Source organism: Myotis myotis, unplaced genomic scaffold (assembly GCF_014108235.1).
Source record: "Myotis myotis isolate mMyoMyo1 unplaced genomic scaffold, mMyoMyo1.p scaffold_m19_p_1, whole genome shotgun sequence".
NCBI classification, from domain to species: Eukaryota; Metazoa; Chordata; class Mammalia; order Chiroptera; family Vespertilionidae; genus Myotis; species Myotis myotis.
In genome coordinates this window covers 179,293,315-179,320,602 of record NW_023416313.1, presented here as the reverse complement: position 1 = coordinate 179,320,602, position 27,288 = coordinate 179,293,315, and the positions used below count along the sequence as shown (strand labels likewise).

Genomic DNA, 27,288 nt, shown 5'->3' with positions numbered 1-27,288 from the left:
ACTAATTAAAAAACATTTATTGATAAATATGAGCAAATTACTGTGCTGTGAAAGACACGGTGATAAACAGAACTTTATGACCTTTAAAAATCTGTTATTTTCAAATAATTTTTTTATTAAAGTACATATACAGGATATTGTTCATTACCAGGGCAGGTAAAGCTGATTCGTGTTCCCAACCAGAAAGCCCAAATAAAAAAGAATTTCTGATATCTATCTATCTATCTATCTATCATCTATCTATCTATCTATCTATATTAAAAGCCTAAGCGACTGTCTGACTGTCCGACTGTTGGGTAGCTATGACACGCACTGACCACCAGGGGTTAGACGCTCACCGCAGGAGCGGAAACCACAGGCATGGAAACATGGAACAGACTGATGAATCTCAGAAGGAAGTGGGGGAGGGGAGAGGGTGGGAAGAGATTAACCAAAGATCTTATATGCATACTAGAGGCCCAGTGCACAGATTCATGCACCGGCAGGGTCCCTCAGCTTGGATCGGGCCGAAATCAGCCGGGCCTCTAGTTTATTGTAATTATAAACATTGAAAAATCAAAGCACATCATCCTTTCTTCCGAACCCTATATTTAATCCGTGTTGAGCCACAACATTCCCATCAGTTGTGGATCCAGATGTGGAGGCTGATTATGCCACTTTCTCCAAGGGTCCTGACCTTGGCCCCTTCTCTGTAGTAGGAGTCAGTGATACCTGTCCCCAAGGGCCTTCCAGGGATTTGGTGAGGATGAAATAAGAGATCTCAGGTGAAACCATTTCGTAAATCATAAAGCTCCTCTTCAAGAGTACTTATTCATAGGAGTCCTTCATTAGATATTTATTAATTAGTGTTACACTGCCTTTTCCAAGGTATGAAAACAGTCTCATAGGTCCAGATTTTCAGCAAGAAGAGCCAGAACCAAAGATAATTTGGAGTGAATTTTTGGGTACCCAGGATTCCATTAGGTACTGGGTTGCAGGCTTGCTGTATGTAATATTTTCTAAGACGGGGCTTCTCAAACTATAATATGTATGTGAATCACCTGGGCATAGTGTTAACACGCAGATTCTGACTCAGTCGTGCTGGGGTGGGGTCTGAAATTCTGCTTTTCTAACAAGTTCCTGGTGAAGTTATGCTGTTGGTCCAAGGACCACACTTTGGGGAGCAGTGTTCTCAGGGGTGCCATGTCCAGTGGTGAGGACAGGAGGGAAGTGCAGCGCAGGCCCTGGGAGGGAGGAAGAATGCCAGGAAGGTTGTGTTGGGAGCTGTGATTGCGGGTCAGTGCCCCCACTTCCTTCCCATCGCCATCTGGTGGGAAGAGGCTGCTGTCTGGGCTGTGTATTTGCTCTGAATTTGGGGGGAAGAACATACCCATTGTGAGTGCTCGGGGAAGGAGGAGGAAGGAAGGAGATTGCACCATCGGGTATGGTTAACTGTCCTTTCTAGGTGGCAAGCTGCATTTCCCCACGGCTGAACAATGATCTAGAGATAGCAGAATGAGCTAGGAAGTTCCTGCCTTCAGCATCTGATGGGGCCACACAGCAAGATCCAGTGCAGACCAGAACTTTAAAAAAATTGTTTTTGCCAGTAGTGGAGGCGGTTGAAGAGTGTTGACTTAAGTGTTTCAAATAAGGGAAGGACTGCGGAGTAAGCAACCAGACGTGCTCCCACCCTTCTTTTTACATTCCTCTGATACCTTTGTCATTTCCTACTCCCAGCTTGCCAACACAGGTGCCCTCATGCTGCCTCCTAGCAGCCCAAGCCTTCCACCGCAGGGCCCATCTTGTTCTGCCTTCTCCCCAAGTACCTCAGTTCTCCTCATCCCCAACACAGTTTCTTCTCCTCTTACGTCAACATTTCCTTTCTCTTCAGCATAGCTGAATTTTGCCAGGTGGTAGGGAAGCAGTCTAATTCAACTAATTCATATTAAGGTATGCATGACTGCCAATCCAACTAGCTGTAGTTATTTTATTTTATGAGCTGTAACATACATGGATTCCTCCCTATTTCTCTCCCTCTGGTCAGAGCGTAAGCTTTTGGGAAACTTGAAGTTCTGTAGGGTCTCTCTTGCTGTAGATGGTGAGAACTCAAGAGTCTGGGTGTGGGAAGAGCTGTGGAACAAAATCCAGGTGTACCTGGTGCAGGGGTGTCTGTTCGGGCAGAAAGGTTCCTTCTGCCTCTACAGCAGGCCCCAGGAAAAGCAGGAGGCTGTGATGTAAGGGAAGTTTCCTGTAGCTGTGTGGTTTTCACATGGAGTCCTATGGTACACACTTGGGTAGGGTGTGTGTGTGTGTGTGTGTGTGTGTGTGTGTGTGTGTGTGTATGTGTATGTATGTGTATGTGTGTGTGTGTGTGTGTGTGTGTGTGTAGTAATCAGACAAGTGCTTTGTGTTGCTCCCCTTTCAACCAAAGCATTTTTGCTTTCATATATTTTTGAAACAAACATTCTTAAGTTCTTAAGGCCTCTGGCAAGCAGAACTGGGGCAGGGGGGATTGATTCTGCTAAAAGAACTTCTGTGCAATTTCATTTTTATTTAGCCACGTTTGTGTCTATTACTGCATTAAAAATGTAAAAAAATAAATGACAAGAAAAAGAGCTCTGCTACTAGAAAAAGTTTGGAAATCCTTGCCAAATCCAAGACAAAGACTAGGTGTTGAACGACCTGGGGTCTTGGGCTGCTCCGCTGTAAACTGCTCTGTGACCTTGGGCAAGCTGCCCCGCGTGCTTCTTCAGCTGTGAAAAGCGTCCTTCCTCTCCCCTGCGGTTTGACCCTGTAATTTCGTGAGAAGCAGCTGTTGGCAGCTGTGGGAGCAGGACTGTCCCTCCCCTTCCCTGCAGTGCCTGGAAAGGCTTGGGTCTGACACCTTGCCTGCCCCCCGCCCCGCCCCAGCGTGCTCCGATCATTCCTAGGCTGGAGAGGAAGGGGGATTTTGACCAAATTACGTTGTGTCTTACTCACCATTGGGACCAACGGGAAAATCCCTCTCCGGCTGGGCGGTCTCGGTCAGAGTGTATGCGCAGGGCTCCTGAGCTGAGTTTAGTCCATCCACATTGAAGGGCTTACTGTGAACTCGGTGTGAGCTTAGGTGTCCTGGGGGTAAAGAGAAGTTCCGCCCAACAGCTCTGCCCTCAAAGAGCACGAGAGAGAAGGCACACGGAAAGTCTAGTTTAGAAAAGCGATTTGCGAGGGTGCCCTCTTCAAATGCCTGGCGGTACTTACCTGAACGGGAAACTGCCTGTTGTTCATCTCTGTGTTCCCAGTGCCTCCACTCAAGACTCATTTATTGCACGCACACTCACTGAGCACTTGGAGATGCTAAAAGCTCAACTGTGAGTGAGACAGTGCTGACCCTGCCTTTCGGGAGTTTTCAGCTGAGGGGGGCCGTGGGGGGGGGGGCGCTCAGGCAAGTAGATAGTCAGAATAGTCCAGGGCGGTAAGAGCCGTGATAGACGTTGAGTTGTGCACACAGAGAGCACCTGTTTGTTGTCGTGGTCCTGGAAATCTCCGATGCTTCTGTCTGAGTCCCTGGCAATTCCCCTGGGTCTGCTCTGAAGGTGGCCCACCCGGCAGAGACCCAGGGATCCAGGCAGAGATCTCTGTTTACTAGTATCTGGGAACCCTTCTCTGTGTGTATATGAGCCTTGCCAGGCAGACCCAGCCTCTGTCTAGGACCCTGCAGAGTCCCTGAACTGGAGGAAACGGGGTGGTGGCAAGAGGCCCAAGGAGACAGTCTGTCCCCTGGCTGTCCTGTGCCCTGATGTGTGAGACACAGCCGGCTTCTCACTCTGCTCTGGAAGGAAAGCTGGGACCGGCCAGCCCTCCAGATAAGGCAGGAATGTGTGGGGGCCAGTGGCTGCTCTGTGGGCCTGTTTCTCTGATGGCGGAGGCGATTTTCTGGGTTACTGCGGGGCAGGAGAGGGCAGCCTGCACCCCTGGGTGAGAACATGTGCTCTGATCCATGACATTCAGTGTCCAGTGGATTCCCCCTTCACCACATCCCGAGCACCAAGGATTTATGAGCTACGTGTTCGCACATTTCTGTAACTAAAGTTTCTCCACAGAGTTGAGTGTATTATTTTCATTTCACAGGTGGGGACACTGAAGCCCAGAGCGCTAAAATGGAAATGATATTTATCGGTGTTGATCATGTGCCAGGGGCTGTTCTGGGCACGTACATGTGTCCATGCCTTTCATTCTCCTTACCACCTCTGAGGTGGCTGTCATACCATCTTACCGATGAAGAAACAGAGGCACAGAAAAGTGAGACTCATCCAAAGTCCTAGAACCAGCTTAGGCACAGAGCTGGGCGGGGTTATCTCGGGGTCCTGCCCAGACCGGAGCCCCCTGCACACCCAGGGCACTGTTGTTAACTTCTGCCCCCGTGATTCCAATGTGAACCACGTGGGCGAGGACAAGGCCACCTTGAGGCAGCTAGCAAGGGAGGCCTGCTGCATGGGCTTCTACAGGGACGAGGCCATGTTCAAAGCAGAGGTCCATTCTAGATTAGTTTGGGTGGACGGAGGAAAAATAAGTCATGTTGGATGTGACACATACCTTTCCCGTGTCCCCACAGTAAGGCTGGAAGGAGACAGGGTAGGCAGCGCCAAATCCTGTAATGACTTAGAACAGAGTTAGAGGAACCAGGAAGGAGTGGCAGCCCTGAGGGTGCTTGGTCGCTGCTAATTGGGGCTGGTGATGACAGAGAGATGGCACAGCTGCAACTCGGAGCCGCTTGCTCAACAAGGCTCTGGCTTCTGCTGGGGAGACGCGGCTGGGTGGGAGGAGGGTGGGAAGGAAATCTGCTTCTAAGAGGACTTGGACTTATTCCCTCACCCCCACCCCACCCCCAAACTCTAGGCTGTGGGCACAGGGAGGCTGGGGGTGGATCTGAAGTCAAGTCCCTTTCAGGGTAGGGGTGAGAGAATGGGCCACCTGTGAGCATGGAGGCAGAAGGGGAAAGGGGCGGCACCATTTTATTCTTATGGGCAAAGCCTTCTGCTCTGCAATCAATCAAATTGGCCATTGGGATGGACTGTAAATGGGTGTTTGGGTGGTCCTGCCTTGGTCAACACCTTTAACGATTTGGGGCCTCCTTTTGTCTGTCTGTGAAATGGGTCAAGTTTAGTCTTTGCAGGCCTGCTCTGCAGCTCACTTTCTTTGTTCTGCAGTGATAGCCACACAGAACCACTTAGAGTTAGTTTTTCCTGTCTGTTGAGGATTTGAGGCAGCATACAATAAGAGGCACAGAGAATTTGAAAATAAAGGTAGAAGATCAAAAGCCACATACCCTCCAAAAGATTAGGATTTCTCAAATCTGTGGTAAGGCCTGGATACCTGCATTTTAACCAGTTAACTGCCACGGTCCAAAACGGAAACCATTCTTGGTCTATACTCGCTTATGTTGTACAAAGAGTTAAACAAGCTCCCCTGATGATTCTGTTATACCACCAAATTTGAGAGCCACTCTAGTGACTAGAGTGAAGGAAGGAGGAAGGCAATACACCTAAGAGCTAGGCCAGTATAGTTGTGGCCATTGACTACCAAGAGCAAAAGGGAAACAAGGTTGTCATTTTCATTATCTGAAATGAGGAAGAATATTTGTTCAAGGTAGATAGACATCATCACGGTACTAATTTCTGAGAGAAAGCCATTACCTGTGCCTGTTACAAAGGACACTTAACAACATAATGGATAATTGGGGGGCAGGGAGATGCTTTTATCCCTAAAGTTGTGCAGGCCAACCCCCCTCACTACCCCCGCCCCCTGTAACTGCGGCCCACCTGGGGCACCAGGCCCACTCTGCAGCAGGACCTGCTCACCCTCAGATGCCTTCCCTTCCTGCACTCAGCCAGTAGAAGGGACATTGTCAGGAGGAAGAGTGGGGCTATTTGAGGAAGGGATCAGGTGTGGGGGAAGGGTCGTGGTAATTCCTCTGGGGCCTGTGCGGTAAGTTTGAAGGTATAACCTGGATTGAGTGCCTCGGTGACCCATCACCAAGCCACAAGGCTTTCCTCTTCAGGGTGATCCTAAGGCACAGTAGTCAGGTGATTAAAGCGGCAGGCAGGAGGAGAGAGATGCAAAGTAAAAAAAACTGGCTCACACTGTATGATGCTGAGAAGATCTAAAGCTCCTTTACAATACTATCAGGGCAAATATTTGTAACATATATGACAAAGGTTAATATCACATATATGTAAAGAGTTTTTATGAACAATAAGAAAAAGGCAAATGCCCTAATAGAAAAATTAACAAAGCTCGCCTGCCTGCCTGCCTGATTGCCCCTAACCACTTCTGCCTGCCAGCTTGATCACCCCCTAACCACTCCCCTGCCAGCCTGATCCACGCCTAACTGCTCCCCTGCCGGGCTGGTCACCCCTAACTATCCTCCCCTGCTGGCCTGGTCACCCCTAACTTCCCTCCCCTGCAGGCCTGATCGCCCACAACTGCCCTCCCCTGCTGGCCTGTCCCCCCCAACTGTCCTTCCCTGCAAGCCCAGTCACCCCTAACTGCCTTCCCCTGCAGGCCTGATCGCCCACAACTGCCCTCCCCTGCCGGCCATCATTGACCACATGGGGATGGCCATCTTGTGTGTTGGAGTGATGGTCAATTTGCATATTACCTCTTTATTATATAGGATTGTATTAAAAATAGAAGTAATAGAAATGTCCACAATGAAGAATTTGCTTTAAAAACCATGGCTTATCTGTATGTGGGGTATTATTTAAAATTAGATCATCAAATAATTTTTAATTATGTGGGAAGTACATTAAGTAGAGAGTTTAAAAAGGCAGTTTCCAAAATAGTATATATGGCATCATACCAATTACATTATAAATGAACAAACTGAAAAAAGTCCAAGAGAGAAGACCTCAAAATGATAACAATGGTTCTCCTAGGAAGCTTCCTCTTTGTGCTTTTCTGTTGTCTTTCTTTTGTTCTTTTAAATAATGTACATGCTCCTTTTGAAATAAAAAAAATATCAAGAATGTGTTGTTTTTAAAGCAAGTCTGCCAGGGAGGTTCTCCTGCTGCCCTGAGTTCTGGCTGTGGGTGACAGTCCTTCAACACACTTCTGCCTCAGGTTAGAGCAAGCATGTCAAACTCAAAGGCTAACATGGGGCCAAATAAACAAGGTTTAAGTGCATGTGGGCTGCATAAAAACAAAAGCTTTGATTTTCATAGAAACGTAGGTTTATTTCGATAGAGACATGCTGAATACAAAGGGCTGAAATAAATGAGTAATCGTTAACCTAAAATAATAGAACATTTTAATAAAAATGAATATCTTTTCTTGAACATTAACTTACCAGACACTGAATAACTGCACAAATTAATAAGCGTAACACAAATAAACCTATTTTTCTTGTTCTCCGAAAGCGAAATAGTTCCTGTTGCACACACCAAACAAGTCAGTCCAAGATGAATGACGTGGCCATCGGCTGCTAAAATATTCGCTGCTATTATTAGTGGAGAAAAATGGTGCACCTGTGCATAAGGCACGTAAGGGAAATGAATGCAACATGATTATAGTAATCAGTTATTAGCGAATGTTGTAGTTCGTTATTAATAATTATGTATAACAGGATATTGTAAAAATTAAGTTACAAAATTTTTATTAAAACGTTTCTTACATACCGTTATATTGGCTGGGCTGCAAAAATATTTGTTGTGGGCCACGTGCGGCCCGCAAGCCGCGAGTTTGACATGCTTGGTTTAGATCTTTATTTCTACAAACACTGGCTGAATCCCTGCTTACTGCTCAGTGCTGAGCAGGCCCCGTGAGAGGTGTAAAGATGACTAGGACAGTACTTACTCTCCAGGCCCTTAGGACCTGGTTGGGGGTTAAGGACTAAGGTGAGTACCCGGGTCACTTTTTATAGAAATACCTTTAGCATTGGATATTTTCAGCATTTTGCTGGATGTGAAGATGGTACAGGGACATCTTAAGAGTACCTGAGATCTGCTTTCCTTGCCCAAAGCCCCGATCCCCCTCTCTCTTTGGAATTTTAGTTCGTTAACATGTGACTGATAAATCTCAGTAGCAGGAACCCATGGCTTGGCTCTATACAGCGAGAAGCCCAGAAATCACTCTCTATGTCTCACATTGATAGATCCATGTGACATACTGACCTGCATCAGAGATTCCTAAGAGGGTGAGCTGGGATGGGGGTGGGGACCTGAAAGAAGCTTCTTGGTCCCACCCTTCATTTTTTCTGATGTGTTTACTGAGGTCCCAAGAAAGAAATGGACTTGGACGTAGGTGATGGATCCAGGGCACCTATCCCTGTGCTGTACCCACAGTGTATGGTCTTCCCCATTCACAACCCTGAGTGTTTGAGAGAGGTGATCTGTGGCATTGTCAAGTAATGACAAAGAAACCAACTTGGGATAAAAAATTCACAGAAATGCTGAGAAACAGAGAGCATTCACCTTAGGATGGAGAGTTGAGTATATCAATGACGAAGTTGTTACAAGAATCTCTTGGACATTAAGATCCAGGTGTGCAGAAGAGAATTGACCAGAAGAAATAATAGTTTATGATTTGTACACACACCCACATTCACAAACACAGACACACATAGTCCGTCCCGTCTATTTGATGTGAATTTTAGGAAAGTGGAAAGACCTTCCTTTTTATCTCAAAGTAGTTCCTCCTCTTGCTCAGTGTGTGCCTAAACTTGCCACCATTAAAGTCCCTCTTGGTCAAGGATGCTGTTAAAATGTGAACGAGTTACTTTGAATGAGGTCAGGTTACCCTTGGGAACCCATGGTCACTTTATGTAACTGTGGAAAGAATCCCAGGGGGATGTGGGCCAAAGGGAGGTGCAAAGCTCACAGGAGACAGGCTGGTACAGGAGAACTCCACACTGGAGGGGCGGTACTTCCCCATTTTATGAGGGATGACCCTGTACCCCCACAGTGATAGCAGAACCTCAACCATCCTGGGTTTTCCTGTCTTCTCTTAGCAGTCCCTTTCGTGCTCTGCAGCGTGAGTTCATATTTCAGGTATCAACTGTAGGTCCAGCCTCCTGGGCTTTGCCCAGGCTGCGAAGGCCAGTTGGCTTCACGACTGGAGTGATGAGAAGGCTGTCTGACCAGCTGAGCATTACTGACTACTTGACCCATTGCTCTATCCCTCCCTCCACCACACAGTGAGGTGGGGGAAGGGCAAGTTCAGCTTCCTGAGATATTTCCTTGAGAAAGTGGCTACTTGACCGGGAGGAAGTGAGGTGGAGAGGTGCAGACTTGGGGCCTCCACAGAATAGAGCATTTGTGTATCACCCCCCTGCCTCTCCCGCTATAACAGGCAGTTTCCCTTTGCCTGTCTGAATCCAGCTTTTCTTTCAGGCCTGGTTCAAATCCCATAAGGCTTCTCCTGACCCCCCTCAGTAGTACTTGTCCTTCCCTCCCCTGAACTGCTGCAGCGCTTCCTGTTTGCCCACTCACTTGACCCCGAGGCAGATATTTCTTCACATCCAGAACATATTTCTTTTTCCATTAGTGTTTGTCCGATCTCCCCAGTTGACTGTAAGCCCTTCAAGTTGTGAGGTGGGCCCTGTGTATAGCACTTAGGACCCTGATTGATAAATGAGGGTGGGGGATACATTAGTGAGTGAATGGATTGATGAATGGACAGTTGGGTGGGTGGGGGGTGGGATGGATGGTACCCTCTAAGCCAGTGGTTCTCAACCTTCTGGCTCTTTAAATACAGTTCCTCATGTTGTGACCCAACCACAAAATTATTTTCGTTGCTACTTCATAACTGTAATGTTGCTACTGTTATGAATTGTAATGTAAATATCTGATATGCAGGATGGTCTTCGGCGGCCCCTGTGAAAGGGTCGTTCGACCACCAAAGGGGTCGCGACCCACAGGTTGAGAACCGCTGCTCTAAGCCCAACACTTTTACAGTAACCTACATCATGTCAGCTAGACTCTAGACCAGCCGTGGGCAAACTACAGCCCGCGGGCCGGATACGGCCCGTTTGAAATGAATAAAACTAAAAAAAAAAAAAAAAAAAAAAGACCGTACCCTTTTATGTAATGATGTTTACTTTGAATTTATATTAGTTCACACAAACACTCCATCCATGCTTTTGTTCCGGCCCTCAGGTCCAGTTTAAGAACCCATTGTGGCCCTCGAGTCAAAAAGTTTGCCCACCCCTGCTCTAGACTACGGGAAAGACCAGAGAACTCTGAGCTGTGTTTTTAGTGAACACTTTTGTGTATGGAGTCTAGTTTATTTCAGGGACTGGACTTGTGAGCTTATGTTCTTTTGACAACAGCATCAAAATGTGCTTATGCTTAAAAATAGATTCCAAAAAGTAATCATACCTCAGCCCAACTTGGCTGTGTTCAACGATTCCTTCTGTTTTGTGCCTTAGGAAATTTTTCTGGCTTAAAAAAAAGGTCAGAGGAAGGAAGTTAGTCTGTAGGACTAGGGAATTAACTGCGCTAACCTGTGAAAGCAGCTGCTATGGGCCTGCACAGGCAGACACCTGTGACTTTGTGGACAGGGGCCATTTCTAGGTCAGGGTTCAGCTCCCTGGAGACTTCTGGTTCCTGATGCTTATCCTAACTGTATTCTTTTCTGTTTACCCTGAGCTTGGCTTGGCCAGAGTGACTTCTTCAAAGACTAGATAATAATTTTGAGAAGCACCAGTGGTTTTTGTTTCTCCTTTTTTCTTCATTTATGGCTTAAAACTGTTTTGGTATCATCAAAGAGCATCCTTTCATGCTATAGAGCATACTTCTCAAACTGTGTTCCCTGGAGCTCATGGGGTTCCATGAAGTCCCTTTACACATCATCGGAGTTGGTTCTGAGTGCCTCTCCCCAAAAAGAAGCACCGCTTTTCATCTGGTTTACATATTGGGCTTCTGTGCAAGATTTATTAGAGAGAGGGTTCCAACCTCAAATAAACTTAAAAGGCATTGTCAGGAGACTGGAGAGGCATTGACAACATGGTCAAAGGAGAAACGGGTCATTAGACAGTGGGTTCTAGTCACTAGCTGGGAGAAAAGGCCATTTGAACGGCTCTGGGTGCTCTTGTGTTTGCGGGCCTTATGCTGATGTTTCTGTCTGCTCCAGGGTCTCTACGATAGGATGCTGGCCTGGCTGCTGTTCCTTGGACCTCTCACTCTTTGCTTGTCTATCTAGTTCCTGATGTGCTGCCCACTTGGCTTTTCATAAATGTTTGCTCATTACCCTCATTTCTCTGGCCTGGGACCCCATATCCTTCTCTGACTTTTGGTAACTTTATATTTCTTCACCCTATTTTGGCTTCTTCCTGGATATCTAGTCCCTTGTTTGCCCTGACCTTGGATAACTGTGTCCTGAAATGTTTTCTGCTTTCCTGGATCCTGGCACCACCTGGGGACCCTGCTTTCCAGCTGCCACAGTCTACCCCAGCACTACCTATTTTTAAGCTGGGATCTGAGGAGGGGCTTCATTGAGGCTGAGTGAGGTTCAGGAAGACACTGGGATTGGAAAATGGAGACCAGGATTCAGATGTGGCGATCCAGTGGATGGAGAGAAAGAATAATTCACATTCATGGAGAAATGATAGTTTGCATAATGCGTTCACATACCGGTCTCATGTCATTCTCATTACAACCTGGTGAGACCAGGATATTCTTATGTCTGTGTTACCTCACACAAGGGAACTGAGGCTCAGAGTTATGTGATTTGCTAAAAGTAGTAGAGCTGGAAATAGAACTTGGATCTTTTGACTCTAAATCCTGGACTTGGATATAGGAGATCAGAAACAGGTTGTTTACTAAGGCAGTGGGGGGAAGGATATTGTTCATGGGAACTGGAAGTGGCCTAGCTAGAGGTTGGATATGTTAGAAAGGGGAGGGTGGGGAGGAGTGGCTGCCCCCCAGTCAAGCCTGGCCAGGCAGAGAGGTAAGGAGGGGGCTTGGTGACACCATCCCCCGACAGGCTGTTGCTGTAGGATCAGGGTGTGGGTCCTCTGGGATCAGGCTGATCTGGTTCCTATTGACTATAGATTCAGACTGCTCCTGCCTATGACTTTGACACATGTTAGCTACATGTCTCAGCCCCCAACTGTTGAGCTGCACTGGGATGACCTTGGCTGGAAGCTTCTAAGCATTATCCCTGGCTGTGACCTTGAAGATTTGCAGGGTAATTCCAGAGGAATCTGCTCATTGTTCTCCAGGGTGGGAAGGGGAACTGCTGTGACCGCTGGGGGAAGCAGCAGGAGGAACCTGGTCTCCACATCCTTTTGCCTTGGAAGACTTCCCATTTGATGATACCTCTCCCCTCATGTGGCATCTCATCCCTGGGTTTGCATTCTGTGCAGCTTTGCCTCATCTCCACCTCAATAAATGGTGACTTTGGAGCAAGTTACTAAAGTCATGGGCATTTAAGAGTTGACCAAGAAAGGGAATGAGTTAGGCCCACCCTATTCATAGACCTTGCAAAACACCTGTAGCAGCCAGCTGCTGGGGGGCTGCCAGAACACATCTGCTTGGCTGTGGTTTCCCATGGAAGGTGGGGGCCAGTGGGCAGTAGGAGTGGTCTGCTCACTGCAGGCCATGGGGGTGCATTGTCTTTTGAGAATTTGAAACTAAAAGATAAAATCGAATAAAGGTCAGTCTGTTTTTTATTATCACCATGCACTGGCAAATTAAACAGTGTTGGTGACAAAAACGCTCCTCCCTTCTGGGGTGGGCCTCTCTCCTCAGTGCTTGACACACCACCGCTGTTAGTTATCTCAACAGGTTTAGGCCTTAACCGTGCTGCCTAGGCCTGCTACCTGGCCCAACTAACAACTCACTTCACCTCCCTGAACCTTAGTTTTCTGATCTGTAAAATGGAACTACCTGTAAATATTAATAGAAAAATATAAAATTAGCTTTGTTAATGTAAAAACATTCGAACCTGTAAAAAATTTTTGTGAGTTTATTTGAGCCAAACTGTCGACAATTGCCGGGAAGCAGAATCTCAATGGACTGGGATAATGCTCCAGAGAATGGCGGTTTTTCATCTATTTTTATACATTGCAATGCAAGGAGGAGGTGGTGGGTTACATGAAATCCATCTGTGATAGATTTGAGAGGCGGGAGAAAGCAAAGTGGAGAACCCTCTGGGATTGGATAACGAGTAAAATGATAGGCACATACTTCTTTTACTTAGGTGGGTGCAGGATAGTTAACAGTCAACAATTAACATGATAGCAATAACAATGAAGGAATTTGTGGCATCTGTCCTGGCACCCAGGGCATTTGGTTGTGTCCTGAGGGGTCCAGAAAAAAGGGAAGTTACAAGTTACCCAGACATTTCAATGATGTGTTATGGTAGATGCAAAATGACACTAAGCTCAGTTAAGGTAAAGAATGACCTTGTCAGGGAAGATGCGGGCCTAGGAGGTGACTAGTACCCACCATAACTGCTTTTAGTTAAAGTTTAAGTTCAGACCACCCTTTGTGGTTACTTTAGGTCTTTGAGTTCGCAAGACTGCCATGCAGGCCTTCCCTGAGCTTGTCAGGTTAGCGTGTGGCCCCTTTCGTCCACAGCTTACAAAAAGAATAGCTGGGTGTAAGTGTTGTAATGTCCACATGGCTATACAAAATCCAGATGTGGTGAGATTTGGGTCATGTCGGGGTTATTTCCCTTTGGTAGTAAAGAATTTGGGGGCAATTGAACTAGGCTCTTCCATGGAGCTTAGGAGCTGCTGTTGGAGACAACATCATCATTTTTGGTGCCGAGGAGCTGTTGTAAGTTTACTCCTTATCATCTGTTTTCAGGGCAGATAACAGGAGACCCTCAGGGGGTGCCACCCTGGGTCCTGCTGAGTTCTGGAATGAGGCCCAACTGTCTCATTCTCTACGCAGCCTGCTCTGTCCTCCCAGGTGTGAAGTGAGTGAGGAGCTGAGCCCTCCGCCTGGAAAGAGGGGTGTGTTCAAGACAGAATTTCAGGAGAGCACACTGGCAGCAGCCGGGAAGGTAGTTTCTGTGACTTGCCGATTTACTGCCCTCCTACATGACTTTTGCAAACGAGCCTCAGTGCAGAGTTCCGCCCACCCACACCTCCTGCCTTTGTGCAGCGCTGGATGGTAAAGTCCTTTCTCGAGCATTATCTCGTGATTTCCCACCAACCCTGAGAGGTGTGCAGGCTAGGTTTTCTCACCCCCCTCTGACAAGGGCAGAAACTGAGGCCCCCGGAGTTGAAGAGGCTGCCCAGGGTCGTGACCAGTTATTGGTAGGCCTTTGACTAGGACACCTGCTCAGAGATAGGAATTTGGCAAGTGAAGGGAAAGCTCTCATTTCTGTTCAGAGTTGTCTCAAGCTCTTTGGGGCGCTTTCTAAGAGGAAGCTTTCCGAGGTGAGACCTCAGGTGGCAGGTGGAGAAACACGACCTGAGAAGGCAGTTCCTTGTCCAAGCCCACAAAGCTTTGATGGCAGGTTAGGACCAGGAATCGGGCCTCCTGACAACCTGCCCTTTGATGCATCAGACCGAGGGTTAGGTAATGACTGTTGCTATGGGGGGCTGGGGATAGGCATGTTTTGCATATGTGTATCAATGTTTCAGCATTCTCTTAATTTTTGAATCAGTGTTGGCAATAATATCCACTAACGATTGAATGGCTCCCATCTGTTCCCTCTCTGGATGATGCCCTGGGTGACTGTCCTAACCTTAGAGGGGTCCTCACTCTCACCTTTGCCCCCATAACCTCACTGGATGACCTTTGCACTGGTGGGTGAGGGGGCCCAGGGGGAGGGGGCCGAACTTCTGGCTTCAGAGCCTTTCCGATGGGCAGGCAAGGGCCTATCCCTGTCACTGTTTTCACCTGCCCGTGAGTCTGCAGGTGCTGATGGACATGATAGAGCACCCTCAGGTCTGGCCTTCATGTGTCTCCTCGGGGTACAGTGAGCAGGGCATACCTGCATGCAAACGTCCACTCCTATTATCCCCCAAAGCCCAGGGTAATTCTCGGTCTTGATTGGCCAGTAAGTATTGGGGCAGTTAGATTGCGGACCCCTCCAGCAAAAACTGTGTTGGTGGAAAAGACAACAGTCCCCGCCTGCTTCTCTCCCTCCCTCCCTCCCTTGTCAGATCAGAGAACTCGGGGATAGGGTAAGGAAAAGGACAAGGAATAATATGAGTAACAGCTGCATAGCGTCTTCTGGAAAGTGGAGATAATCAGAGAGCTGTTGTAAGTCAGTGCTTCTCGGCCCTGGCTGCACATCAGTCACCGGGCAGCTTTTAAGTACAGTAAATCCTCACTTAACGTCATCGACAGGTTCTGCAACTTTAAGCTAAACAACATATAAAGCAGCCAATTTTGCCATAGGCCGATTGATATAAACAAGAGTTACATTTCGGTAGCATCTCATCGTTTGTTGTAATGAAACGGCATTACTCAAGGACATGCTGCATCCGGATTCCCAGGCTGCAGCCCAGACCCAGGAGATCAGAATCTCTGGAGATGGCACCCGGGCACCAGGAGTTGTAAATTCCCCACAAGACTCCAACGTGCAGCCGGCATTGAGAACCACTGCTCTAAGGATGAAAAGAATTGGCTACTACCTTAGAACAGAGATATTCCCACAGCTGGCCGTGCACTGGGATCATCAGCATTTTTTTTTTTTTTTTTTTTAAATTACACTGATTCCCTGGCCACACATTGCAGACCATTTCAATCAGTGACTTCTGTGTCTAATGCCTCTTGCTCAGCCTTCACCTGAGCCACAAACTCAGCGTCATAATAGCTACCATTGACTAGTGCTGACTATGGGCCAACATTGCAGACATTTCCAGTCTTCACAATTCCCAGTTTACAGATGAGGAAACGGATACTCAGAGCAGGTAGCCTCTGGCCACAGGTGACAGAACCTGACCTGTCTGACCTCACTGCCCAAAGCCTCATGGCCTGGGGGCTGGCCCTAGTGGGGCACATTCTCCACTCTTTCCAGGAACAGCTCAAGAAGAGAGGAAAGCCAGCAAGTGTCCCTGGGTCCCCTGAGGCTCCCCAGGGCAGGTTGAGTGGAGGACCCCAGCCCGAGAAGAGGGGGAAATGAGTGCTGTTGCCTGGCTTTTGACTCCGCGATGGTCACCCACTCTCAGAATACCTCCTTTTGGCGGGAGGAAGATGCCTGCACGTTAGGCCTGACCCCCAGGCACCTCTTATTGCCACAGCTGCTCACACAAAGAGAAAACTCAACCAGGGAAAGCAAACACTAATTTGCTTTTTGAGAGTTGGAGGAATTTTTTCAGGCATGCAATATAGAAAAATGCTTTGTTTCCCTCGTAAGAATAGGGAAGCTATATCAAGGTTCCCTGAAATAGTTATTTCCGCTTTATAAAAACCTGGTGCCTCCACCTCTGTGTTCTGTAAGTGTATACAAAGTGCTTAAAATCCTTACGCTTTGGTTTCTCATCAGTCAGCTGGAAAGAGGGAGCTGTCTGCCCCCAGGACTGCTGATGCCAGGCCCCTTGAGGTATCAGAGAGAGAGGAGAGAGTGTGGCATCCACGCTGAGACTCACAGCCGCCTGGACTGAAAGCTTCGTCAAGTGTTTGCTGGCACCCACTAAAGGACCCAATGTCCCCAAGGCCCAAAGTGGTTCCAAGTCACCAGCTGTGTTAGAGATCTTGCTGAATGTGTTCACTCTGGCTTTGGGAGGACTGGCTCCACTCCACCTGCGTCAGCTGGGTGTTTCGACAGCTGAGAGCATATTGAGGCATAAATAGCTGAAACTTTAACATTAGTGGACAGTGTAATATCAATTTGGCTCCACCAAGCCTTTCCTGCCCACCCCAGCCCCCCGGGGCCCTCTCCCTCCCCAGAGCTCCCTCTGTACCTGTTGTCTGGGCCTTTGGTCCCTGCCCTTTACTGCCTGGCATAGAGCCTGGCACAGAGCAGATGCTCAGCTAGCGTTGAGTGAATGAGGATGTGTGTCTGGTGACATCTCTACAGCATGTTGGCGTATTTATTCCTTGCTGGCTCTACTTGACTCCTCTGTGTGTGTGTGTGTCACTTAGGTTTATTTTGAAGGTTGCCTTACTGAGTATTATTCTAGTAAAGGAATGGTTCAGATGTGGTGCTGTTTTCTGAGGTTGAGGCAGATCTCCAGAGCATTTCATTGTGTAGCTCTTATCCCAGAGCCACTAAGAGAGTACATCCTAAGTGTGGAGCCTGGTGGCCCCTTATTAAGCTTAACCTAAGACGCTCTGAGCTCTGTCTCAAGCAGTGGGTGTTGTGGCTGGTGAGAAAACGTGGGGCCATGGTGGAAGGGGAGTGGGAGGATCCCTTGGAGGGGTGGCCACCGGGCAGTCTCCAGGCACTGGGTGCCTGGACTGAGATGGTGAAGCAGAGGCTGCTGGCCTTCCCAGGGAAGCTGGCTCAGTGCCGCCTGCTGCTCTGGCATGGACACCACTTTATGGCTGCTGTCTTGGTCCACAGAGTGAAGGCATCCAGGCCCAGCCCTGACTCCTATATCTTAGAGGCATTGTGGACAGTGGGCTAGGTGCCCATCGCTGAAGCCTGGCTTTGCCATTAACCCTGTGATGACCTCAGGAGAGTGACTTGACTTCTGTGCCTCAGTTTCCAAACATTCTACAGCTCTGTGGTCCCATCAGCCCTCTCCCCATGATGAACCCCCACCTCTAGTTATTCACAGAGTTAGACTGCCTCCACCCCCACCAGGCTCCCCACCACCCCAGCCTGCAGAGCCTCTGGCGCGGTCTTTACATTAAGTGCATCACCCTCATATTTGCTGGGTCCCCCTATTGTCCAGCTGCTTGGCTCATGTCAGGTAATCGAGATTTTACTTGTGGGGAGGAGGTTGGGAGCAAAGGGGCAAAAATACAACTATACAGGTAGGTGTTTGTCACTCACCTCACAATTCCCAATGGATGAATCTGTGCTTGTATCCAGATACGGGAGACTCAGCTGGATGATTCTTACCATTAGTATTTTGACCATGCTGGTCTTTTAAAAAATCTTTTCCAAGGATATGTTTTTATTGATTTTAGAGAGCAAGAAAGGAAGAGAGAGAGAGAGAGAAATATCAATGTGAAAGAGAAACATCGATCAGTTGCCTTCCCTAGATGTCCTGACCAGGGATTGAACCCACAACCTAGGTGGTGGGAATTGAACCTGCAATCTTTTTGGTACATGGGACGATGCTCCAACCAACTGAGCCACCTGGCCAGGGTATGCTAGTCTTTTTGTTTTTCCTTTCTAACCTTTCCATTACATAGTATAGGCCTCTGGGCATTGGGATTTCATCTGGTGAAACTAGACTTGGGTTCCAGCTGAGGCTTTGGAATGACGAGACTGTGTAATTTTTATTTTTATTTTTGTTAATCCTCACGCGAGAATATTTTCTCCATTGATTTTAGAGAGAGTGGAAAGGAGGGAAGGAGGGGTAGAGAGAGAGAGACAGAAAGAGAAACATCGATGTGAGAGAGACACATAGATTGGTTGCCTCCTGCACATGGCCCGACAGGGGCTGGGAATCAAACCTGAAACCCAGGTAAGGGCCCTTGACTGGGAATCAAACCCGTGATCCTTTGGTGGATGGACCGACGCTCTATCCACAAAGCCACACCAGCCAGGGCAAGGCTGTGCCATTCTGATCAAATCAATAACCTTTCAGGGCCTCAGTGTTCACATCTGTACACTGGAAACAACAATGCTAACATTCATTCAGGGTTCATATGAACAGAAGGGAAGCCCAGTACCTGTCCCCTTTCAGCCACTGGTTGATGGCCAGGTGGAGCTGCTGGCTGGTGGCACGTTGTGCTGAGCTGGCAGAGTGACTCTGAATTACTGTCCCTGAAGGCACAGTGACACCCTAGTCATGTGAGCCTGTGTCCCCACAGCGGCCAGTTTGCCATTGTGAAGAAGTGCCGGGAGAAGAGCACCGGGCTGGAGTACGCAGCCAAGTTCATCAAGAAGCGGCAGAGCCGGGCCAGCCGGCGGGGCGTGTGCCGGGAGGACATCGAGCGGGAGGTGAGCATCCTGCGGCAGGTGCTGCATCCCAACATCATCACGCTGCACGACGTCTTTGAGAACCGCACCGACGTGGTGCTCATCCTGGAGCTGTGAGTGGGCTGCCGGGACCCGTGGTGGGCAGCAGGGACAGGCCGGGCGGCGGAAGCTCCAGCCACAGGCCCCAGAGGAGGCGAAGTCAGTGGTGGGTGGTTGCCCTCAGTGACCCCAGCCTCCTTCTAAACCTGGGGAAAAGCAGGGGCCAAGCAGCAGGAGAGAGGGTGACGGTCTAGGTCTGGCTTTCATGGGCCCTGGGGACCAAAGGGAAGGAATGGCTGGCTCTGGGTCATTTCCTGGCTGGCTGGCAGGTGGGAGGATGGAGCGGGGAGTGGAGGGGCCAGCAGGCGAGATGGTCAGGCAGGGATCTGTTTTATGACCAAGGGAAGAGCAAACATCCTTTGGGCTCTGCAAAGCCCTTCTCCAGCCCTTTCCTGGAAAAATCTACTGCATTTGTGCTGTGATGCCTTTATTGTTATAATAACTATTATTTAGAGAGCATTTGCCACATGTTTCATGCTTGTCATCTGTTTAGTCCTCCCGGGGACTGTGATGAAGGAAGTATCCTACCAACACAGAGAGGTTACTTTACCTTCACTGTGCCAGGCACATCTCTTACCTCATCTATTCCTCAGACTAACCCTATCACACAGACTCTTCTTATCCCCATTTTACCAACAAGAACACTGCAGCCAGGTCACTTACCAGATCTGTTAGCCAGGAAGTGGTGGGGTTACTGGACCAAACCAGGTCCAAACTTTCAATAGTAGCCAGCCAAAGGACAACACAGATGATTTTATGAAAAGGAACTTTATCGCAGGCTTATAAACAAGGAACATGCCGGGGATTGCTCCCAGAACAGTGTTCCTCAAGCAAAGCATCTGATCCAATTTTATTGGGGGAAATCATGCATAAACATCAAGGTGAGCTTTGTCATTGAATGTATAGTTGGGGACATTCCAGGGCACCGACAGTTAGAAAACTGGCTATACATACATCACATATTCAAAAATGGTGGGAAATCTCCGCCTCTGGTTGGAGATTTTAGTATTATAATGAGAATATGAGTAATGAGGAAAGTTCAGCAGGAGGTCACTGGAGGGTCTTTCAAGCTGGTCTCATGGTTTCAGCTGGTTCACCCCCTGGCTCTGCAAAATGTCCTGGGCTTGTTCCTGAAAAACAGTCCTGGTGACCCTCTATGTCGGGGATTGCAGTTGTTATGGAAGGAATTTTAGCTGATTATGTCTTGGTCTTTCTGTGAAACTTAGCAAATCATGAGATATGCATCACACAAACCATATAAACTCTAGGGTGATCTAAGTGAATTTCCAGGTTAATCAGGGCAAAGTTAGAAACTCTAAGCAAAAAGTTCATTTATGCTAAGTTATCTGCTAGGTTACATATGTGGGTTAGGTTGCACCAGGTCTTGAGCCCACACTGCTTGTGCAGACAGCTGTGAGCATGAGGTAGGATGGCCTTATGCTGGCCCATCCTGGTGGAATGTGGATAGGTGACACCAAGTTCTCAGGGATTGTCCCTCCTGGAGGTGTCTCCATGGAATGGGATGTGGGGTTCTGGCAGACAAGCAAGTTTGAGTTGGGCTGTGGCACAAGTCACAGTGGTTGTGCCCAGTCAGGCAGCAGCACACTGTGCTAAGAATGTTCTGAGCCTTGTAGGCATGTATGCATCTGCCAGTTAGCCAAGGAGTGGTGGCACTTATCTCAGCAGTCCTTGACTTTGTGACCTCGGGCAAAGTCACCTCATCCACCTGAGCTTCAGTTCTCATCTGTAAACCAGGCAGCCATCCTTAACCTGCCTACAGGAGGGGTGGACCACTGGCATTGGAGATCATTCTAATTTGAGAACTATGCTCTGTCTTGGCCAGGATATAGATTTATGTTGCAGATGGGCATTTGCATGCTATTGCATTTGATTCTTAAGTTATCATGTCAATGTTTAAATGCACGTGTTGCCCATGTTCCCCCTTCTCTAACTCCCAGCATTCTCTCTATTTCTCCCATGGACCCCTCAGCCAGTTGGACTAGTTGGTGTATGTACCCGCCTGGCCCAGACATGCCTGGTGGGTTCCCTCAGTGTGGCCAGCCATGTGGACAGCCCACGGTGTGACATGCCCCAAGGCTAAGGCACAAGGTTGGCACACGGATTCCCAGCAGAGAGTGACAAGCCCACCTTCGCTGGGAAGGCCAGGCCACCCCTTTAAAAAGTCTATTATCAGAAAAACTTTACGGTGACTGAAAGAAATTACATTCATAATCCTACCACTCAACCATAGCTATTTATGTTTTTTTTGTGGTTCCACTCTTTTTATCTATTTGTATACAGTCACCGTCCTTATAGATTTTCCTGCTCTACTTTCCCCCCAGTTCACGTAATTGCATAAATAGCTTTTTTCCTTTTAACTGACTATATCATGTTTCAGTAAATTACATACCTGTCTTTCCCTCTTGTTGGTTATTTGGTTTTTATTTTCCAGCTTTTAATCATTACAAATTTTACTGCCATAAAACAGTCTTCTTCCCATAATTTTCCCCTTTTGTTTTGAATTCATTCTTTCAGATAAATCCTCAGGACTGGGATGACTATGCTGACATTTTTAGAGCTCCTAATATCCTCACTTTCATACATTGGTGTGGTTAACCAGTACCACCTGCAACACAGCAGTGTTCCTATTTGCCTGCAGGCTTGCTAGCCCTGCATCACTTATTTTAAAACAGGATTCATTAATTATTGACCTGTATAGTTAGAAAATGATACTTTGTTGTCATTTCCTTTGTTGTTAATCCTCACCTGAGGAAATTTTCCCACTGATCTTTAGAGAGAATGGAAGGGAGGTTAAGGGGGGGGGGTGAGGTGAAAGAGAGAGAGAGAGAGAGAGAGAAAGAAAGAGAGAGAGAGAGAAAGAAACATACATCAATGTGAGAGAGACATATCGATTGGTTGCCTCCTGCTTGCACCCCAACTGGGACCCAGGATTGAATCTGCAACCAAGGTACATGCCCTTGACTGGGAATCGAACCCTCAACCCTTTGGTCCGTGGGCCGACTCTCTAACCACTGAGTCACACCTACCAGGGCACTTTGTTGTCATTTTAAGTGGCATTTCTGTAATTGCTGGGGAAATTGTCTGTTTCTCCCTGTTGGTAGCACCCCAGGAGTTGGGGTCTGGGATGATCTTGAGATTCCCCTGTTTCTCCCAGCAGGTCTCATGGTCAACCAACAGTTATGTGCCGTCTTGAGAGCTGTCACCATTCATATCATCCGTTGTCACACTGCTGCTCCTGTGACTTGCTTGAGCTGCTATGTTTGTTGAGTTCTGTCTGTTCCTAGTTTCTCTGTCTCCTCCTTACTTTCAAGCTGTCTCACTGCTCCCAGGGAGCCTGTCTGTGCACGGGGTGCTAGGAGTTGCTAAGACTGTGCCTAAACCATGCCTGCCCAGGGAATGAGAGGGAGGACCTCCTGGGAGAGAAGGGCTTTCCATGGGCTTTTGTGTTTGGACTTGGTGACTCCTGTTGGGCTGATCAGGAGCCTTTGGCCTCCTGGTCCTCACTGTGCCTGGTAGGTTAGTGGATTTGCCCAATAATTAAGCATGGGTATGAGTGCCCACCTGCTCAGTTGTAATTTGCAAGTTTTGTGGTTGGGTTTACACTGATACCACTGCCCTCTCAGCACCTATCATCTGGAGTGGACTTCCTCCTGATTTCTGCTAAGGTGTCCAGCACTAGGTGGACGTACCCAGCCCTGATTTAGGTCCCTTTCAGCTGTTATTACCTCAAGCAGGACCTCCTTAGCAGCAGCTACCTCTGGTCAGGGCTGTTGAAGGCCAGGCTGGGGAGGATTTAGTTGTCCGTATAATTGATTTCTGTATGATGTAAAGAATATTTTCAAAATCTCAGTAGATTAGCTCATGTCATATGTGAAGCTTGCTCTGAAAAACATATGTCTGCTTTGGGAAAGGTGTTCTGGTCTCCTGTCCCAGACCCCTGGCTTCTCTGGGGCCTCCTTGACTCTACACTAGTGGAAAGCGGGACCCTGGCAGTTGCATCCCAGAGAATGGCCTGGCAGAGGGCTCCACGGTGGAGGCAGTGCGTCCCAGTTCCCCAGATTGAGTCCAGCTTCCTCAGCCCTGATGGATCGGTCAGCATTCTTCAAATCCCTGCCTGCAGGTCATTCGAACGCACGTTCCTGAGAGAGTGCTGAAAAGCGTTTCTAGCAGGGAGACCAACCTGCAGGGAGGAAGGAGGCCACGGTCCGATTCGCAGGAAGGGGCCTGATGGTGGGGACCATGGAAGGGGAGCAGAGGAGGCCCAGCTGTAGGTTTTGCTTTTCATCTTTAAGCTAAACGGGTTGGGACGTGAGCGGAGAGAAGCTTGGGAGGAGGTGGGCAGTGGCTCCAGGGAAGGGGCTTGGGGCTGAGAAACCCTTGGGAGAAACTGTGTTGGGGGAAAATGAACAGAATCTTGAGACGAGTTGCCTGAGCATTGATGTGAGTGACCCCAGCATGGGTACCTAAGACTGGTATGCTCATCAGTCTCCCCTTTTCTGAGTCTCTGGGGGAGATTCTAAGGGACCACTGTGGTGTTCCGGTCTTCATTCAAAGGAGACATGGTCTCCCCTGGTCTCTTGCCCACATCACACCTTCAAACAGAATGGCGGGTGTCCCCCGAAGTCGTCACATAGCCTTTACATCAGGGACTTTGGGTGACCAGTCACCTCTACATCACCATGATATTCTTTTGCATTTATGCAGCATTCCCTCTAAGGTAGGAATGGCCCAAGGTGTGCCCAAGGTCCAGCCTCACAGGACCCAGCAGGGTCTTGGATATTAGAAAGCAAGGGCTGCTGGGTCCTGTGTGTCTCAGAGGGGGCACTATGGTTTTGAAAATCTTCAAAGTGCTCTAGACAGGTTTCTTACAAAGGCCAAGGCTTCCCTTCTATACAATCTAGATTATTCTATGTCATGTTTATATTTAAAAATTTTTCCTTTGTTCTTTTATTCACTTACCTGCTATTGAATGTCTTTCTTGCACAGGGTGCTGCAGAAGCAAAAATAATCCAGCTGGAGAGATAGATAGACAGTGATACCCAGTGTGATGAGGGCGTGGGTCCTGCTGAGCAGGGATCTCAGAGCACATGCTCAGGGCCTGGGGTGGCTTCAAGCCGTCCCTTTTCGCCTCAGCAATTCCAGCTTTGTAACGTGGTGGACTGATGCTGAGAAGATCTGTGTCTAAATGGTGGTTCTGCCACTTACTAGCTGTGTGACCTTGGGCCAGTCACCTGCTCTCTTGGGGACATCAGTTTTCTCATTTGACATATCAGAACAGAAGTTCCATCTACACCTCAGGGTGGATGTGAAAGAATGCTTGAGGAAGCACATAGCAGAGGTGGCAAACTCTAAATAAACTCTAAATGAAGCCCTCCACCACTGTCACCCTGACAATGATGTAGCATAGTATTTACTCAGAGATCATGGTATTTATTGAGGCTCTCATAGCACTTGTCCAATTTTACAAGATTCTTCCCACCTACCCCAGGTGGGGATGGGGCAGAGGATGACCTCACTCGTGAGACACATGGGGAAGCAGTGCACCAGCCGCATCCCACACACTTCAGCAACTGCAAGGGTGCATTAGTTCCAGCACCTGCCCGAGGTGGGGGTGGGGCAGGGATGACCTCAGCCATGAGACACGTGGGGAAATAGTGCACCTGCCATGTCCCACGCACACCCAGGCAGCCACTTCCGGCCACACCCAGCTCACTCTTAGTAGAGGGGGTACTGCAGCTCTTACGGATAGTATGCTTGCATGTGCCATCTTATCTCACCCTCTCTTCACTCTCTCACCTCCCGCTTCTCTCTTTTCTGCCCCCTCTCTCTTTCTCTAAATATTTACTTAGCATTTGTTATGTGGCAGGCAGTAGACATACAGATGAGTACCTAACTCACGGCTCCTGCCCTTGAGAAGCTCACAGCCCAGCAGGAACATGCGCTTCTGACATTGGCCCATCTACTTAAGGGAGATGTTTTTGGCTCCATTTGGCAGATGGGAAAAGACTGAGGTGGAGAGAGACTTGCTAGGAAGTGGCAGAAGCAGCATTCCAGCAGGCCTGCACCTCACCTCCAAAGCCGGCCAGGGCACAGGGAGTTAATGTCACGTACATGTTCCATGCTTACCCTCACCTCTGGGCCTTTGCTTGTGCTGTTTCCTGTTACACCTGTCCTCATTCTCTGCTTCCTCCGTCCAGGCCCTGCCTGAGTCTCACTGCGTTCCCAGCACCTTCTCCCACCACTTGAGCCTGTGCTAACCACATATAACACAAATAATGACATCATAACAGAAGTCCCCATGGATGGAGCACTATCACGTGCCAGTCACGGTGCCAAGAGCCTGGCTCGGTGCGCTGGCTAATTTGCTCATCAGAACAAGCCGAGCATGTAGACCTTCTCATTACCCTCCATGTCTGAGAGACATTGTTGAGAGAGTTAGGGCAACTAGTCCCAGTCACACGCTAGTGTGTGGAGACAACACCAGACTGAGTTTATGAGGCCGGTGCTGGGAAGGATTTGGTTATCTATATTCATTGATTTCTGTATGGTGCAAAGATTTCTGTATTTTCAAAATCTCAATAGTTAACTCATGTCGCATGTGAAGCTTACTTGGAGCCTCTGTTTCTTCAACTGTGAAATAGGAAAGAAATAGTGCTTTCCTCATAGGGTATTGTGATGATTAAATGAGATAATGTGTGTACAGTATACATAATGCACAGAGTAAGTATTCAATAAATGTTAATTACTGTTATGTTGTTATTGTAAAGATACAGGTTCCAAGGCTCTGCTGCTTGAGGCTATAACTTGGTAGAGTCTGTAGTAGGACCTGGGAATCTGCATTTTAAAATGCATTCTCTCGGTGATCGAGTTCTTGGACCACCTGTCCCAGGTCCCTCCCTGAGACCTTTTCCTGGGGTGACCCTTGGCTCTGTCCCAGCCCCCAAGAAGCACATGCAGGCTGGATACCCAGCCTCTGACAGAGGACCAAGAAGCCCAGAAGGGGTGCCGGATTTAGCACATAAAAACCTCCTGCTTTACCTGGCTATCCTAAACTCAGATAAAGCTGTAAACTAGTACTCACAGGGGAGATTTTTTTTGCTCTGTGGGTCTCCATTTCTGTCACATCAACTATAAGGTGCAAGAGTGTGAAGTGTGAGGACAAAAGTATTTTATAGTTTTTAGAGGTTAATATAATTAATGGGTCATTACGTTTAAATTAGGGACCTTTGATGAGGCCATCTGTTATAAAATCAAAGAAAGAGGCTTTAGGAGCCATCTTGCTCCATCTGCTCATTTTGCAGGGGAGGAAACTGAGGCCTGCCTGGAGGGGGAGGTGAGTTGCCCAAGGTCAGTGCAGGGCGTGTGTTACTTTCTCCACCTACAGCACTTGTTTCTGTCCTCTGCCACCTCAGTCATATGTGGAGGAGAGGTGACGCCCAGAGTAACCAGGGTCCTGGGCCTAGCGCCTTTGCAGAGACCTTTCTGGTGACACCCTCAGGATGGGTCCTGCCCTTGTGAGCCAAAGGGAAGAACACAGCACAGAAGCCAAGCCAGCCCCTGGCTGGACAAAGCCCCAGAGATGGGCGAGGTGTTCTGCCACGCAGGGTGCTCAGGGGTCAGGTTCAGGACCTGGAGCCATCGGCCTGGCCTCCAGGCACAGGGCTGACTGGGCTTCCTGCCGGTGTCTTGCAGAGTGTCTGGAGGAGAGCTCTTTGACTTTCTGGCCCAGAAGGAGTCGCTGAGTGAGGAGGAGGCCACCAGCTTCATTAAGCAGATCCTGGACGGAGTGAACTACCTTCATGCCAAGAAAATTGCTCACTTTGATCTCAAGGTCAGTGAGGGGGGAGGGAGGTGAGGGAAAACAACCAATTTAGGAAGAATGGGCCCAGTCTCTCCCGATGTCATTGCCAAGAGGGGTCAGTGCCCACATGGCTCTCCTCCCTCATCTACCATTGAAAACTCTGAGCTCCTGGGAAAGAAAGCGTCCACCTCCCCAGGTTCATTGAACAGGTTAGGATTTCTTCACATAGGCGGACTGCAAGGAGCTTATTCAGACCACAGGCACCTTATCTCTTTCAGGAGCAGATGGTGTAAATGTTAAATAAGTAGACCAATGACAGGAAACTTGAAACCAAACACATTCAACAAGATTGAACTTTTCAGTAAGAAAGAGCTAACTCCTGAGGAGGCAGATCTAGAAGTGTTCAG

At 48.3% G+C, this 27,288-nt stretch overlaps 1 protein-coding gene across 7 annotated transcripts in view; it reads left to right on the top strand.

Moving 5' to 3' along the window:
* Positions 1–27,288, top strand: part of DAPK2 (death associated protein kinase 2) — a 111,881-nt gene that overhangs the window by 44,478 nt on the left and 40,115 nt on the right. For all 7 annotated transcript variants that reach the window (XM_036304191.1, XM_036304201.1, XM_036304195.1 and 4 more), the window contains exons 3-4: positions 18,852–19,073; positions 26,773–26,911. In XM_036304191.1, the coding sequence (XP_036160084.1) occupies positions 18,852–19,073; positions 26,773–26,911 (361 nt within the window). The remainder of the gene's footprint in view (positions 1–18,851; positions 19,074–26,772; positions 26,912–27,288) is intronic.